An 18,251-nucleotide genomic window follows, 5' to 3' on the forward strand; every position below is an offset into this window, starting at 1 on the left:
TGAAGTGTGAGGATGTGTCACTGGCCACCAAGACTAGTTTAATTCATGCCATCGTATTCCCTATTACTATGTACGGGTGGGAAAGCTGGACGGTGAAGGAAGCTGATAGGAAGAAAATAGATTCCTTTGAAACGTGGTGTTGGAGGAGAGGGTTACGGATTCCGTGGACTGCCAAAAAAACAAATCAGTGGGTTGTAGATCAAATCAAGCCTGAACTGACCCTAGAAGCTAAAATGACTAAACTGAGGCTGTCGTATTTTGGTCATGTCATGAGACGACAAGAGTCACTGGAAAAGACAGTCATGCTAGGAAAAGTTGAGGGCAGCAGGAAAAGAGGCAGACCCAACAAGAGATGGATGGACTCAATAAAGGAAGACACAGCCTTCAATTTGCAAGATCTGAGCAAGGCAGTCAAAGATAGGACATTTTGGAGGACTTTCATTCATAGGGTCGCCATGAGTCGGAAGCGACTTGACGGCACTTAACACACACACATACCCTTGATTTTCAGTTGCCTTGAAAACCCTACGAGGTTGCAGTAAGTTGGCTATGACTTGAAGGTACAAAAAAAAGTGAAGAAATGGAGAATTTCCTGGAGCAGGTGTAGTGTGTCTGCAATCTAGCATATCTTTTGTTTCCAGTGTAGAGTGTCTCCCAAAGAGATCTAAGGCACCATTTTAGACATTTAGGGGTGTGGTGAGAAAAAGGGGTTTGAATAGGGTTGCCAGTTCTAGGTTGGGAAATTCCTGGACATTTGTGGGTGGAGCCTGGAGAGGACAGGGACCTCAGTGAGGTACAGAGCCTAGAGCTAGGGTTGCCAGGTCCCTCTTCGCCATCGGCGGGAGGGTTTGGGGCGGAGCCTGAGCAGGGCGGGGTTTGAGGAGGGGAGGGACTTCAATGCCATAGAGTCCAATGGCCAAAGCAGCTGTTTTCTCCAGGGGAACTGATCTCTATCGGCTGGAGGTCAATGGTAATAGCGGGAGATCTCCAGCTAGCACCTGGAGGTTGGCAACCCTACCTAGAGTCCATCCTCCAATGCATCAGTTTTCTACAGGATGACATTGAAGTATTCATATGCCTCATGTATGTTGAACTTGTATATAGAGACAATATCTAATTGCATTTTGCATTGTTGATATGACCTATTGTCTTCTACAAGTCACATTGTGGAGGAAACTTTACATAAATTACCTTCTCTGGCCTTTAATCAACTTTTCAGTAGATTACATGTTGTGTGTTCATTTATAGACATATTTTTAAATTGGATTTAAATGTATGCATAGATTCAGTAGTACACAGGGTAGCTTGTGAAAATCTAGCTATATCAGCAGGATCTTTGGTGGAGTAAGACAGTTGTTCTTTGTTGTCTCATTTTAAGCAAATTGTACCTCCTCAAACAACCAATTATATTTTTCTTAAGCCCTCATTCATTATTTATACTTAGGCTGAAAAGCTCTTGGTCATGCAACCTAGTGTAAAACTGTTCTCTGCAATACTATTTAAATGATTTTGTTTCCTTCTGCAGAAGTATCCTCCTTATATATCATCAAACATCCCCTTTTTGGGACATGCAGTTGCATTTGGGAAAAGTCCAATTGAATTTTTGGAAAACGCCTATGAAAAGGTGAGTCTTTTCCTTGACAATATTCTGTAGTAACTAAATTAGTTGGAAGTTTTGAGCTTCGTATTATCTTGAGTCTGAATCAGTCAAAATAATACCAAGCATTCAGATGTACTTACTAACAAGACCTTATAACAAACGACTCCCTCCAAGCTTCCAACCTGTATGCAAGTTAGTCCACTTGAGGGGAGTCAAGAGAACAAAGAGATAAAATGAAAGATAAGGAGAGGTGTCTGTAGCTACACATGCATGCAGGTGTGTGGCGGTCCAAGATGTGAGGCACAAGACTAAATGTCTTGGGCAGCAATTAATCTAAGAGTAATCCAAAATTGAAGGGACATGTGACATATATCAGTAAGTGCTCTGCAAGTACACAAATGTGATTTAGAACCAGTCGGAGTGTGCATTGCCAAAGTGGCAATCCAGAAAGGAGAGAGAAGCAGGACATGAAATGTGTTATCAGAAAGCTGCTTAGCTGCACACTTGTGTAATGTGTAAGAAATAGGAGCACACATTCAACAGGGCCCAGAATCTACTCTAATAGAGCAAGCAGCAAAGACCAAAAACAAAAGATTGTTCTCTCTTCAGGCTTAGAAAGACACTAGAGAACAAGGTGAGACTTCAAGTGTCTTGTGGTTGAAGGAGAAGAGTGACAGTTGAGGGATCTGAGACTAGTTCGAAATAGGGAGTTATCCAGGCTGGGTGGGGGGGCTTGGTTGGGTCAGAAGAGTGGAGCTATGCTGGACAATTCCCAATAGTCTAAATTGTATCATGCTGATTGAAAGAACCACATTAAGTGCAAGTATACCTATTTCTGAATCTGTACACCATTTTATTGGATGTTACTTAAACCAGATAATAGTTTTATTCTAAGATGGCAAAAAAAAAAAGAAATTGGTGTTGATTTAGATGATAAAAAGTGGAGAGAGATATTTACATATGGAACCACCTTTATGATTTGCCTATTGTAGAGGGGAAATCTGCTGAAAATGATCTGTTGATGGTGCCTAATCCCTTTCAGGATAACAAAGATCTATGGACCTGGGAGTAATAAGTGTTGGTTTTGTGAGGTAGAAAAGGCTGTTTTTCCCCCATGTGTGATGGGTATGTAAACAGGCAACAGACAATTGGAAACAAGTGGTGGAAATTTTATCTGTTGGATTGGAGAGACAGATTTACTATAAACCAGAGATTTTACTGTTAAATTGTGATAGGTATGCCTAAAAATCATCAAACGTTAGCTTTATATATGATTACCACAGCTAGGAACTAGAAGCAAAAAAAAATGTCCCAAATTTAATGATTGGTTGGTGAAAGAGACACTGATGAAACGAATGGCCTACCAGTAAAACAGATCCTTCCAGGTTAGACTCATTACAGTTGAGAGTTGTTCAGAGAATGAATCTTGAAACAATGTGTAAGATGTAGAGCTCTTTATTTTGCAAGGTTTGTATGGTTTGGGTAGATACGTTGGCCTTATATGTAGCATGCATATCTTTTTATTCTATTGAATCTATAGTTTAAAATTGGAGATTAAAATGAAGTAAATAAAATTACGGTAATGGGACAGTTCAGGATCCAAGTGCGTAAGGTTCCTGAACTGTATGCCATCAAGGCATTACCACATCTAGTCCTATTGAAGTTGCTGCACTATATGCTTCAAGCTGTGCCTTTGGGTCTCACATGCATGGTGCATTTCTGAGTATTAGCAATAGGCCTGTTTCTTGAAACTTTTTGCCCTTACTGTTTAAACAAGCCCAGTAGATTAATTGGGCTATTGAACCTCATGATGTTGTGCTTATTTTGTTGCATGTGTATAGGCTGGAAACAATTACAGATCACAGTAGTAGCTGTCATGCTATAAGATAAAAAGGACCTTCTTTACAGTTACATTTTCCCTGTCTTTCTTCCATTTCCCCATTCCTTGATTTTGCTACAGTATGGACCTGTGTTTAGCTTCACGATGGTGGGGAAGACATTTACTTATCTGCTGGGCAGTGATGCTGCTGCTCTTATGTTCAATAGCAAAAATGAAGATTTGAATGCAGAGGATGTGTATTCACGGCTAACCACACCTGTCTTCGGCAAGGGAGTTGCATATGATGTACCCAACCCAGTATGTGTATTGCTGAATAATTTCTTTTCTGTAGTCTCTATTGTGCCCTGACCTGGATGGCCCAGGCTAGCCTGATCTTGTCAGATCTCGGAAGCTAAGCAGGGTCAGCCCTGGTTAGTATTTGGATGGGAGACCACCAAGGAATACCAGGGTTGCTGTGCAGAGGAAGGCACTGGCAAACCACCTCTGAGCGTCTGCCATGAAAACCCCAAAAGGGGTCGCCATAAGCCGGCTGCGACTTGAAGGCACTTTACACACACACACAGTCTCTATTGTGTAGTCTCTAATTACATCAAATGATACCAGTAATTAAAATATACTAAATAAACTGCCCTTCCATGATTGCAGGATGCCTCCTTCATGCAATGAGTGCCTTTGTGATGTGTAATGGCTTGTTTGTTTATTGTTGAAGGTATTTTTGGAACAAAAGAAGATGCTAAAAAGTGGACTGAATGTAGCACAATTTAAAAACCATGTACCAATAATAGAAGAAGAAACTAAGGAATACTTTAAAACGTGGGGAGAGAAGGGAGAAAGAAGTAAGTATGTAATCTGGAAAATTGTGCTTAAGTAGAATGTGAGATGGAGGCATGATTAGTGTGGTGTCATATTGCATTTATAATTACTTGCAACAGACAGATAAGTTGTTCTACTCTGAGATTCTAGAGATCAGTGGTGCACTGCTGAGAAAACCCTTGAGAACACAAGCTAGGTTAGAATACTCTCTTAGTTGCTACCTGTTGATAATCAGTTGTGTTAAGTATCTCTTATTCTTTATTTACTGTATTTATAGTATAGTATACGAAAAAGTAGAGGAATGATGGTCCTCAAAAGGGCATATGAGATAAAAGGTGGGTAAACAAAGAGATGCCCTGACCTGGATAGCCCCAGGCTAGCCTGATCTCATCAGATCTCGGAAGCTAAGCAGGGTCAGCCCTGGTTAATACTTGGATGGGAGACCACCAAGGAATTCTAGGGTCTCTATGCAGAGGAAGGCAATGACAAACTATCTCTGTCTTGAAAACCCCACCACGAGTTGCCATACATCTGCAGTGACTTGACAGCAAAAAAAGAGGGGTAATAACAAAATTCTTCTCTTCCCCATGGGGCTTTAAAAATCTCTAAATTTATAAATCTTGACTCATGCAAAAAAAAATTATACATATAAGCACCATTTGGAATTCTGAGGGTTAATATAAATAAGTCATTGGATCCCTCCTTTAAGAAGTCCAAAGATCTTTTGTATAAAAGCTTAATCATTTATTTATTTTATTAAACTTATATCACACCCTCTCCAGCAAAAAGCTAGACTCAGGGCGGCTCACACAGGTACAAATAGTACAATAAAATACAGCAAAATCAATAAAACCATGATTAAAAACTTGCCCCATAAATCAATAAAGAACTATATCATATCAGATGACACACTTAATTTGCAAGATATCTGCCCCAGTTTATTAATTGTCTTGGGAGCCTGATTTTGGAGATTAAAAAAATAAGCCCAAAGCTGATTGTGTGAAATAGGTTAAAATATATTTTATTACTCAGATAAAATTCCTAACGCGTTTTGCCCAAGAGGCTTCTTAAAGGGAATCTGTAAGTCTTGCAGTGGTTTTTCAAAGAAGGGTGTCTTCGTGCATTATTTAGATTAATTTTACACTATGAAGTTAAATGCAAAAATGTTCTTTCCCCGCTTAATTTATGTACTTTCCCCCTTTCCATAGACTTGTTTGAAGCACTTTCAGAACTAATCATTTTGACAGCAAGTCACTGTCTGCATGGCAAAGAGATAAGAAGTATCCTCAATGAGAAGGTAGCACAGTTGTATGCTGATCTGGATGGGGGATTTACGCATGCTGCTTGGCTTTTGCCACATTGGTTGCCTTTGCCAAGCTTCAGGTACTAAAGAACTCAATCAGCAGATAATCAATGTGCAGATTGTAGATCCCTCTTGCCAATGTATCTCCCAAGTAAGCATAAAAAGTCTTCAGATACTCCTACAGTGCAATTCTATGCAGAGTTACTCCAGAATGAGCCTATTGAATAATGCAACCACTGAGAATGGGCTGCAGGACTGTGTACTCCTTCCTTGCTCCTCTTGCATGCATATTCTTCATAGGCAGGTAACATTAACCAGGGCTGTATTTTATGCCCACAGTTCTTAAGTGAGACACTCAAATAAAATATAGGAACTTGGTAACAAATAACTGGGTTAGAATTTGTCTTTAGTGGACTCCGTTTCTTGGAAGTATCTAGTTAATATCAGTTACAAAGGTAAAGGTGGACGGGGATTAGAATTCATATGCAAGAGAGGCTGAGTGGGGAGGGAGCATGTGATCCTATAACCTTGATCTTGATCTCAACCATGCTGAAGCGGTCTGGGATGTTACATGTGTAACAGCCCCAATAAAACATTTACCTTTTGTTTAAATTTACAACAATGTAATACAAGCCCAGTGGCACCTTAAAGCCTAACAATATGTATTCCAGCCTGAGCTTTCATGAGTGAGGGTTCACTTCTTTAGATGCTGTGAAGAAGAAATTATATTCCACACAAGTGGGGGCCAGCAAAACTTGCGGGGAGGGGGAAAATCCCCTCCCTCCGCCTCACTCACCTTCCAGCCTCGCTGCAGCTAGACAGGCCTGCCAGTGGCTCCTGGGTGCCACAGTGGAGCCACCTCCCCCCTCGGCAAGTAGGCTCACCGAGGCCTGTCAGGAGCCACCTTCCCCCCTCACAGTTGTCTGTGGTGGCACAACCTGGGATCCATGCTTGGGTTCACCTCCTCCCCCCCCTCTTGCGGCAGCACAACCCAGGAGCCGTGGGAGGGGCTAATCTTTCACAGAGGTGCAGCGTGAGCCTCTGCATGTCTACTGACTGCCAAGCAAGTGAGCATAGGAATGCAGCATAGGAAGTGAGCATAGGAATGCAGCCTTTGATCCTCGTCCAGCTTTTCTCCTGCAATCTGAGTGGCTGTAAGGAATTTGGCATGGAACAGGCTCTCTTGAGAACATAAGGCCCTGCTGGATCAGACCAGCACCATCCTGCCTGTGTTCTACTGCACCCAAAATAATAGGCATGCTCCTCTGATACTAGAGAGAATAGGTATGCAGCTTGATTAGTATCCATTCTAACTAACAGCCATGAATACCCCTCTCCTCCATGAATATGTCCACTCCCCTCTTAAAGCCCTCCAACCTGGCAGCCATCACCACATCCTGGGGCAGGGAGTTCCACAATTTAACTATGCGTTATGTGAAAAAATACTTCCTTTTATTTGTTTTGAAACTCTCACCCTCCAGCTTTACCAGATGACCCCATATTATAGTATTATGGGAGAGGGAGAAAAACTTCTCCCTGTCCACTGTCTCCAAACCATGCATAATTTTATAGACCTCTATCATTAGGAAGATCCCGTCCTGTTAAGATTGTACCAGTATGCGTGTTTCAGATTGGTTTTTGTATCTGAAAAGCCTGCCATCAGTTAATAAAGAACAAACCAGTCTAGTTAAAATGGCTTTCTTTTATAGGGCGTTTGAAACTGTGGTTAGTGTTGATTAATGTGCTGAATTATCTGGCTGTTAAGCTCTCTAATCTTTTCCATTCCTGCAGGATGGTTTTATTTTTCTTGTTTAATATTGTTGGATTTCATGTTTTTGTTAACAACTTTGTGGTCCTAGAGGGTAAAAAACTGACTCCCTTGTCAATTACCTATTTATAATTGCTATGTTTGTATCCCAGCCATTTTGTAAGGAGCTTATTTAGGAGCGACATTTTGGCATTTAACTAGTCTGTTGTGAACTTGCTGAACTATAGTATCTTGTATCATAGCTAAGTTAGGCATTTATCCACATGCCCAGCTGCCTCCCCACCGCATCTTTATTGCTGGTTTTCGAACCACCTTCAATTATATACCTTTTAAACTAGCCCTGCAAATAGGGCACATGTTTGTCTTTCAACATGTGCCTCAGAAAGAAAGGTGGACTGTAGATAAATAAAATATCTTCTTGTTAAGGTTGTACCAGTGTGTATAAATCTGCCAAACAAAATCAGATCTGTAGGCCAAGTGTTTATAATTACTGTGTATTTCTTGGATGCTTTTAATTCCAGGCGAAGAGATAGAGCCCACAAAAAAATAAAGGCTATCTTCTACAAAATAATTCAGAAACGACGACAGTCCTTGAACAGAGAGGATGACATGCTTCAGTGTCTACTGGACGTCACATACAAGTATGTAATGTTGTTGGGTGTGATTCATAAGAAACAGTTGAAGGCTACAGGGCCAGACCTTGGGAAATGGGGCTTCGAAGAAGCTAAAAGTTAAAATTGTGCATTCTGATACCCAAGAGGGGTACCTTGGCTTGATAAGAGAAGATTCTTATGTTGCCCGTTGGGATAAATTTGTAGAGCAACAACTTCAGCCCCTCAATCTTTCCTTGGAGTCCCTTCAGTCACCAGGCAGGAAGCTATGAGCATGATTAAGCGATGCTTTTTTAGATATGATTCGAACAGTATAATCTGTATAGCACGACGTGTCTGTTCTATTCAGTTTGTCATTATTTCTTCTGTCTGGCCAGCTTCTCGATTACGGTTTAGGTATAAGCGTGCCTTTATGTTGGCACGGCTAAAGTCCTTAGCTCCCTTGCAAAACTCTAGATGGCAGCTTAATATACCATAGTCTGATAGAGTATTTGAGTGTGGTGCAGTTAGTGTGGACACTCTGTACCATGTGACTTGAATGCAGCTATTTTTCTGAGGCTAGAAATCTTAATTTTTCCTTTGCTCTGAAACATAGAACATTAGGAGACATTACCTCTTTTATTAGAAGATAATAGTTGACCCGTTACTCTTTCAGTTGTGAAATTTTATGCACTTTTTGTTGTTGAAAATTCTTGTCATCAAGGAAAATGATATACCTTGATCAAGGAACTGGGACAAGATTTGGAGCTGGAATACAGAAATAAGCACAGCTATAATTCAGGGCTGGAAGGCAGAACAGAAACATGGAACAAAACACCACTGGCCCCCCAACACTTGTGAACGTTCACTGAGAAGCTGACCTGCTTTGTATTGAGAGGGGCTTTTTAATTCTTAGTTGCAAAATGGATTATACTGTGGAATAGACAGGATACAGATGTGATTGCCTGTGGTAATAAGATAAGCAGGAGTCTGATGTACAAGTGAAGTGGTTCAGTGCGTTAAAGATCAACTCCTTGAGCTTTGATCCCAGCAAAAGGTCTTGTGGGAATGATTTGTCTAAATTAATGATTTTGTTGAAATATTAGAATATGAACCTCAGTGACTTGTAACGCTTACCCTCAGCATGCAATAAGCACTACAACCTCCGATTTGAACATTGTTGTGGCAGTAACCAAGGTGACAGGAACACTTCCCATGGGCTTTTGGTGCAGATTTGTTGCTGTAGTGCCGTGTCAGGTGCCATTTGAACTGCAGAGGGAAAGGCTTCCTGTACTGCTGAACCAGCACAGATTCCCCAGGCAAGGGGCCTCAGAGGGTTGGACTCCCAACGATGTCATGACAAGAATTCACTTCTGGTCATGAAACTGATCCTGCATCGTTTTACAAAAGGACGGATGTTTTGTCGTGTGTGAACTTGAGGAATATGGGGGGAAATGGTCAGTGAGAAGTCAAATTTTTGCCTTGGATCTTGTTCGCTGAAGTTGGTAACATTCATCGGATAATCAGTCAGTTTTTATTATATACTTCTGAATTTGCACGGTTGTCCATTCTTAGGGAATTCAGGGCTTGTTTTAAACTTGGCAATCATCAGAATGTATTCGACTTTTCCTAGCAACCTGAAATTGTACTGTGTTTTTACTTGTTTCTTGTTGATCTGTGTTCGAAACAATGTGGTCATGAGGAATCGATGGTTGTGTTCAGGAAATCTGTGATCAGATTTTGTTACTCTGGCACAGTGCTGATATAGTGAAACAAAGCACATGTTTCACCTATACGTTTCTTTTTTCTAATCCAGGGATGGGCGTCACCTGACAGATGATGAAATTGCTGGACTGCTTATTGGGTTGCTGTTGGCAGGGCAGCACACATCTTCAACCACAAGTGCTTGGCTTGGCTTCTTTTTGTCTAGAGATAGGTCACTCCAAGAACAGTGTTACCGGGAACAAAAAGAAGTGCGTGGAGATGGTTTCCCTCCATTACATTATGATCAGGTTTGTAGGGTTTTGTAATTCCTGCATTTATCTGTAAGGATAACATGATTGTAGAGTTGTGAAACTTGTAGACATTATTATTTTAAGAGTAAAGGACTGCAGAACTTGATGTGGAAGTGTTGCAAGCTTCAGAATTGTGTAAGAGGCTTTTCTTCAGGCACAGATATTAAGAGCAGAAATTAAAGTAGGATAAGCTAAGTTGCCCTTTCAGTCACACATGTGTGTGTTAGTTGCAGTCAGTTCGCTTCCAACTTATGTCAACTCTGAATCATTTTTTTAAAATAATTTTTATAATTTTTCTAACTCCATTATACATATACATTTTTACAATTGTTAACAATCATACATTGTATTGGTATTGAAAGTGTATCCAATAGAAAAAGAAAAAAGAAGAAAAAATACTTCCCCTACATCTTCCTCCATCCATTAATAAACCTATATACTCTTTAGTATAGGTAATTCTAATCCTAATATTTTTAATTTTATTCATTAAACTAAATCACTAAACTAAACTAAATCAGATGCAATTTTAAGGATATAGTATTGAATATATTCATTCAGAAATTTAATTAATACTAACACAAAAATAATTTTTTAATAAGTCTCTTAATAGTAGATTAGAATAATAGGTAACATTTAATACCTCCTTTAAAAGTCAATCTCTATATAAACCCTCCATGTCTCCCAACCACCCATAGCTGCAAATTATCTTTCTAAAATATTAGTATAAAAATTGTTCCATTTTCCCCAAAGCTAAACCTTTTGACCAGATCCTTTCTTATTCCAGAAAAACTAAACTCTTTTAACCAGTCCCTTTGTCCGGAATTTCCAGCGTCTTCCGCTTTTCCTCTTTAACAGCAAACTTCGAGTAGCATCCCTGGAGATTGTTGGCAAAGTTCCCTCTGCAGACATTGGCATGGAAGAAAATGTGATGCAGATCTACTACGAGAACCCAAAGTTGCAGAGAGAAATCCCAGTAATTCCAGCCTTTCCACCCTTCAAATCCTCCAAGCTGACATTAAAGAGTTCTTCAGGCAGATTTTAAAGACTAAAATCAAAGTCTCACATTTAGATACGTTGTAGCCAGATAATCCATTGCTATTTCTTCTTGAAGGTATACAGCTTCTGGTTGTTTATCGTGGCTTTCCAATTCCTGTATAGGGTTTTTCTGTTCTTCAGCTGTCGTTTCAGTTGGAAAATCCACTGCTCTCACATCTAGTTTCATTGTAGTAGCTTGGTTATTTGTGTCTTTAAATACGTCTAAGATGATGTCCAACTTCTGGTCGATAAGTTGAAATTGAGAGTTCAACAGAGCAATTAAATGATCAAGCTGATTTATTGCACGTTCCATGGTTGCTTCCGGTAGAGATGCTGATCTGAGGGCCACATTCCTCGGGGGTTCCCGGGGGACCCAAGCAACTCTTTGAATCATTGTCCTCCAACATGTCCTATCGTTAACAGCCTTGCTCGGGTCTTGCAGACTGAGGCCTGCGGCTTCCTTGATTGAGTCATTTCATCTCAGTCAGTCGCTTGAGGTACACTGAGAAATTAAGCATGCTCTTTACTCTCATTCGAAGTGCTACATGCACCTTTCAAGGTACTTTTCCTTAGCGAAACATATGAAAACATGTTTGTGTGGGGTGCACCTGTTTCCCAACTGTGAACAGGAGAAACTTTTGTGCATATAATCTTGTGGGTGTACTAAATACATGCAGATTGGCCCTATGATATTTATTTGCAATGACTCCTGTTAGCCACGATATAACTTACTTTCAAGAAATATATTTGTTTATTTTAACCGGCCTTTCTCCCACCCTGGGGACATGGTGGCTTACAAATTAAAGTATGCAGAAGTATGTATTTTTTTAAAAATTGTAATCAACTCAAAAGTCACATGGTACACTGTTGAAGCAGGTGATAATTTCAAGGTTGTCCTAGGTTGGTGTTGGTTCCATTGGCACAGCTTGCCCAGGACCATGGATGCAAGCCAGGGGATAAGAGCCCTTTGGCTCACATCTGTGATCAAGCCCTGGCTCCAGATACCTGAAACCCGGGAAGAGCAGATTCTCAGCCCAGGTCTAACTCAGCCGGCTTAGGTGCTTCCAGTTTCCTCCCCTCCTCACATGTAGCCATTCAGCCAAAATGCTGGGCAGGTTCCATTGTACATTGAATTGATGTAATTTGGTATAATTTCAGTATGAGATCTTAACAGCATGGATGCTGGCAAAACTCTAGTAGGCAATTATATGTGAAAGGTTGTACATGGGTCTTCTGTTCATGGATGCGTTTTGGCAACATAGCATATATTGTTTTCCCCTCTGTACCATTGACAAACATATATCCTAATATAATTAAGAACCACTACAAACCAGGATATCCAGTGTTAGTTTTGTGCTTGGGACACAAATTAGGGCTCGCTTACTGCTGGAGTTCATGGTAGAGGGAATTACAACCATTCTAAATGACTGTGTTTGAATATTTTTAATACTCTGTGAAATAACAAACTGTATTTTACTTATTCTAGCTCAAGGATATGAGTTTGCTGGATGGTTGCTTGAAAGAAACACTTAGACTGAGGCCTCCTATAATGACTATGATGAGGATGGCTAGAACTCCACAAGTAAGAACCCTTTGTATATATTCAGTGGTGTATGGGGTAGTGTAATTAATGTAGGGAGAACCTGAGACAATACTATGACGTTTTAAGGTTGATGCCCAATTCCTGGTTCACAACACTTATGACAAATGAAGTATGAAAGGTGTTTCAGCTCACTGCTTTCTCATTCTGGCAGTGTGAGTCTGCTAAGCCTGCAATGAGTACTTGGAGGGTATTCCAGTTAAGTTATAGCCAGTTATTAAGTATAATAAATTACTATTGCATGCTTCTTTGTCATCAGCACTCAACTTGTTTCTGCAGTTTTAGAAAATATCCCTTGCTACGGTAAAAGTGAGATATTCTTCCAAATGTGTGAACAAGTGATTAGGAGTGCAAATGCAGAGCGGAAAGTACCTGATCCTGCACCTCTTATCAACTATGCTGGTGTGTTGTCATATTTTGAAGTTAATTTTGCTCCTCTTCCTTGTATGTTAGGAAAAACAGTTCCACATAGTGTAAAAAAGATTGCCTGAACAATGGAGACACAGATAGATTATTCCTCAACAAGAAGGCTACATTCACATTTCACAATCAATTGTGGTTTGTCAAATCCACAGTTTGTTGCACATACCCTGATTAGTCTACCAGACATCCACAGTTTGTTCATAAATCCCAGTTCTCTGTTGATTGCCTCCTTTCTTGGTTCCGTGCAGAGTCTTGGCTAGTATTCTAAACTTTCTTTTGTCACCAGCCTTCTGGCAAAGCCTTGTTGCATGTGGAACCTGCTCACTGTTGTTTGGCTGAAATAAATGGAAGGGAATGGGTGCAGGCGGGAAACCCAGTGGTAACTCAAGCTGCCACCACCTTTCTGTTGGCTGAGGATAGTTGGCTACCCTCCCACCTGCTTCTGTTCTGCTGCTTCACTGCATTTTTTAAATCAATCTATGAAGCTAAGTATGTATTACAATCCCTCCTCTGCTTTGTCATTTCACAAGTCCTAAACTTGTTTTCTCTTGGAAATTATTCCCATAAAACCGTTACAGCCAAAAACAGTCCCGCTACTGCCATACCTCAATATCCATAGAGAGCTCTCCCTTTTATTTCTTAGAAAAGTGTGACCCAGCTGTAATCATGATATTACCACAGCAAGCTATAGTTAGTGTGAGCCAGGTACAAGTCATGATTTAGAACAGGGATGGGGAACCTTTTTCCTGCCAAGGGCCATTTGCATATTTATAACATCATTCGGGGGCCATACCGGGCATAGACCTCCCCGTGGGGGCCGGGGAGAAGCCAGGGTTGCCAAGTTCCTCTTCGCCATGAGTGGGAGGTTTTTGGGGTGGTGCCTGAGGAGGACGGGGTTTGGGGAAGGACTTCAGTGCCATAGAGTCCAATTGCCAAAGAGGCAATTTTTTTCCAGGGGAACTGATGTCTATTGGTTGGCGATCACTTGTAATAGCAGGAGATCTCCAGCTAGTACCTGGAGATTGGCAACCCTAGTTCCTTACTGTTTTCTCTCTATATATCAAGACAAATGGAAAGGTGTTTGGAGGATGGCTTGTGGGCACTTCAAAGGTGGAATAAGACTGCACGCCCCTCCGCCCGCACAGACCCAGAGGGCGCCGGAGAAGCTGCTGGAGGGAGGGAAGGAAGGAAGGAAAGGGGCGGAGAAAGGGAAGGGAGAGAGAGAAAGAAAAAGAAAGAGGGAGCGAGGGAGAGAAAGAAAGAAAAATAGGGAAAGAAAAGGAGGGAGGGAGACAGAGAAAGGCCATTTATGCATGGGAGGTTTTGCCTTGGATTTGCCGCTCTCCAGATGTACATTTTTCCCCATCCGGATTCTCAAAACTCTGCATGGGGACTTACTGATGAGTGTTGAGAATTTGGATGGGGAAAATGTGCATCTACAGAGCGGCAAATACAAGGCAAAACCTCCCATTCATGAATGGCCAGAGACAGGAAAGCCTTCCCGCTTTTCTTTCTCTCTCGCCGCCAGCAAGGGAGGGGAAGGAGGCGCCCCAGAGCCTCCGTCTGACTTCCTGCCCTGCGGCTCGCAAGCCACCAGCCCTGCTGCCGCGCCTTTGACCTGTGGACGGGGCTGGGCCCGCCGCCTCCCACGTGCCGGGGTGAGCAGGAGGAGGAGGAGGATCCCCCGCCCGGCTGGGCCTCACCGCCACCGCTTCCACCCACCCCTTTGAGTGGAGCTCCGGCGGAAAGGAGGCCCGTCTGGGGCGGAGGGAAGGAGGGAGGGAGCCCAGCCTAGCTCAGCGCCCCTCTCTGCCTGCCTGCCTGGCTTGCCCAGGCCCCAAGCCCCCTGCCCGGGGGGGGGGAATCTCCCACTCGCCCTGCCCGCCCCGAGGGGGGGATGCGGCGGCGTGGCGTGGCTAGTGGCAGGCTTGTGAGGGTGGGGCAGAGGGCACCTCCTTTGTGCCCACCCACCAGTCACGCCCCTCCGCCCACACAGGCCCAGAGGGCGCCGGAGAAGTCGCCGGCCATGCCGAGTGTGGGCGCTTGGCTTCTGTACCCCGTTCCCCGCTCGCCCGGCCGCACACACTCCAGCGGCAGCAATGGTGGCGGCTTCTGCAGGAGAGTTCAGGGGCCACCGCCAATGATGTCGGAGGTTCCCCACCCGATTTAGAATATTAGTTTTCATCTCTACCAGCAAACCAGTTTATGCAGCAGTCTGCGCTCAGACATTTCACTAAAGTATTAAGACTATAATGCAAGTATAATTTATAAACTGTGGTTTACTGTGAGGTCTGAATGCAGCCAAAATCAGTCTTTATTTTTACTTGAGCCATTGGGAAAGGCAGGATATAAATGCTTAACACAGCTTCCTAGCCCACAGGTGGATTCTTGTTTTCTTTATGATACTTCTGTGTACCTTGTGAACTTACTTCCTGGGGTGCACAGGTGTATGGCCAAGGGGAAGGCAGTATGTGGGTTAGTGTGGGCCTATGGCTGAGGACAGCAACGGTTTCCATCAAATCTGGCCTCCCTGTTCCTGTTTTTGCATATTTATGCCTGTTACATCTTGCCCACTCAACCTTGCCTCTCCTTACTGAAGGTTCATTAATGATTTGATTAGTGCCTCTGAATTTGATAGTGTATAACTGGATTTTTACTAGAGATGTAATATATAATAATTTACCATTAACGTCATTATTATTTTAAACTGATTTTGTATTATGGTTGTTGTTATACTGGATGTGAGCCGCGCCAAGCCCAATCCTGGTCGGGGAGGGCCAGGATAGAAATTTAATTCATAATAATAATAGTTTATGACATTCCTTGGAGCAAGGATGATAAAAATGTGGTACTGCTACTGTTTTTCACTTCTAGTAGCTTACTCCAGATATTAGTGCTTCAACTAGAGGGAGAAAACTCCATATATACCAGTTTATAAGGGAGTGATCAGGTTGCTGCCATCTCTGAAGGCGAGATTATGGCTGTCATCATTGTACTGGAGTATATAAACAGATTTTACAAGAATGTTTTGCTTTTTTAATTGCTAGACTGTTGCTGGGTATACAATTCCACCTGGGCATCAAGTCTGTGTGTCTCCTTCTGTCAATCACAGACTTAAGGACTGTTGGACAGAAAATGTAAACTTCAAACCAGACCGTTATCTCCAAGATAGCCCTGTTGCATCAGGAGAGAAATTTGCGTACATACCATTTGGTGCTGGTAAGTTATAGATAAAAATGTAGTTGCTATCTGTACTGTGTTTTTAAAACATCTATTAAAATCAAAATCTGTTTTGTACTTACGTTTTTTCTTAAGCCCTTAGTGTTTTCTTGGAGGCCAGCAATCAATTAAATGTTCAGTATGATGTGATGGCTCTTGAACTGACCAGAAGTTTGCACTTCTCTCATAAGATGAACTCAAGAAAATTGTGCCCTAAGCCAAGGGTATACAAGAGATCCAATATCTGGCTATATACGTTTGTAAATACAAACTGTTTCATTTAGGCAAACTAAATTTTGTGGCTTTTTTTTTTTTTTAGGTCGTCATCGTTGTATTGGAGAAAATTTTGCTTACGTTCAAATTAAGACAATTTGGTCAACTCTTCTGCATTTGTATGAATTCGATTTGGTGGATGGGTATTTTCCTACTATAAACTATGCAACTATGATCCACACACCTAATAACCCTGTCATTAGATATAAAAGGAGATCACATAACGCGACTTTCTCCAGCTAATCTGCAGGGACAAGTCAGATTGCACCAGAGGAGGCTGGTCAGCGTTTGTACTATTGTGAAGAATCTGAATGTTAAGCTGTTTCTTGGAATACCTGCAAGTCTGTTCCTTGTATTACGTTCTAATTATGTAATTTGAATATACATTCTTAATTATTTGTGCCTTCAAAATCCAAATCCGGTTAACTTTGATATGAAATGAATGCTGTGTTAAAAAACTAATCTTGAGTAGGTTCATAGACTACCATCTTTTAATACAAATTAATTATGAGTATTATCTGGTGTTCTGGAACCATTAGGAGGGTCCAAATCACTGCAGAAACGTGATGACAACTTAGAGCATTACTCTGCCAGCTCCTTTAAGTTTTAGATGAAGCCAAAAAATCACTAAAAATGGGAGCTGCAGGCCTTTGAAGTGTCACTATGGTTTTGGAAGCAACGTTGATTGTCGCTTCTAAAAACTGCTCCTTATTTTTCAGTTTTAAAAATAATCCTGCGTCAAAATCTTGTAGCTTCTCATCCTCTCTTTGTGGAAAACTCTGCATGAGTTTTTTGAAGTAGCAACTGCAAGCACCCCAGAGAGGAAGAAAATTGTCTTGTGCTGCAGAAAATAAGCCAGGAGGAGTCAGGCATATGCAATGAAATCTGCTAGCTTCTCACTCAGATAAAATGTACACAGAGATAGAGCCATTGCTATATTTTCTGCAGACGTTTAATGTTTTGCCCTAATGTGGAGATCAGTAATTAGGATTGTTGGCTGTTAAGTGTCATAGATGTTAGAATGTAGTGGGTGGAGTGGCTTGACATTTTAAGACCTCATTAAAAATTTTTAATTAAATGCAGCAGTGTATGTGTGTGCTTAGTTAACCCTTTCACATTTGAGTTCCAAAAGAACCCTCAGGTATACACATCAGGAATTGATTTAATTCTTCATCAGCCTTAGAGGTGACAAGAAATAAATCCTCAGTTCTACCACCCCTCTGGAAAAACACTGCCCCACTGAATTCATTTAGGTTATCTGCATCCATTATAGTATATTTAATTTATAAGCCTAAAGAAGGGATTTGATGTCCCTTTCAAGTTTTCTTAATCCTATTTTTGAAAAGTTTTTTTCACCTGAAGTTAAATGTGGTTATGCTGAACTTCATAGTAATGTGATTGCTCTTCACAACGCAACTGATGCAACAATATTTGTCTTGCACTGGGGTGTGGACAACATGCACACAATACTAAGTCTAGCTTAGTCTCCCATGATCTAATCATCGATGGTCTCAAGAACATTTCTTATGACCTGAATACCACTGTTGTCTTCAAGGGCCAAACCACACAATACATTTGTTAACAAGTGGGGTCCAACCTTAAAAAGTCTGCGGTGGCCTAATTCAGCTTGGGACCATGACACAGAGGAGAGGGGCTCCTGCCTTCCTCCTGCAGTTCCAAGCTGAGGCAATGCCAACCCCCCACCCCCCGGCCGCCTTTTAGTATGACATTCCCTACAGCTGCGGTGGTAAATTCCTTTTACCATCTTCTCA

General features: G+C 41.6%; 1 protein-coding gene across 1 annotated transcript; it reads left to right on the top strand.

Moving 5' to 3' along the window:
• Positions 1–1,529: 1,529 nt before the first annotated feature.
• On the top strand, positions 1,530–16,722 carry LOC130484451 (lanosterol 14-alpha demethylase). The gene is made up of 9 exons (XM_056857444.1): positions 1,530–1,624; positions 3,561–3,737; positions 4,150–4,276; positions 5,462–5,636; positions 7,846–7,965; positions 9,731–9,926; positions 12,451–12,546; positions 16,035–16,206; positions 16,526–16,722. Exons 2-9 carry the CDS (start codon positions 3,585–3,587, stop codon positions 16,720–16,722), a joined length of 1,236 nt encoding a protein of 411 aa, XP_056713422.1. The 5' UTR covers positions 1,530–1,624; positions 3,561–3,584.
• The last annotated feature ends 1,529 nt before the right edge of the window (positions 16,723–18,251 follow it).

Source organism: Euleptes europaea, chromosome 11 (assembly GCF_029931775.1).
Source record: "Euleptes europaea isolate rEulEur1 chromosome 11, rEulEur1.hap1, whole genome shotgun sequence".
Classification (NCBI taxonomy): domain Eukaryota; kingdom Metazoa; phylum Chordata; class Lepidosauria; order Squamata; family Sphaerodactylidae; genus Euleptes; species Euleptes europaea.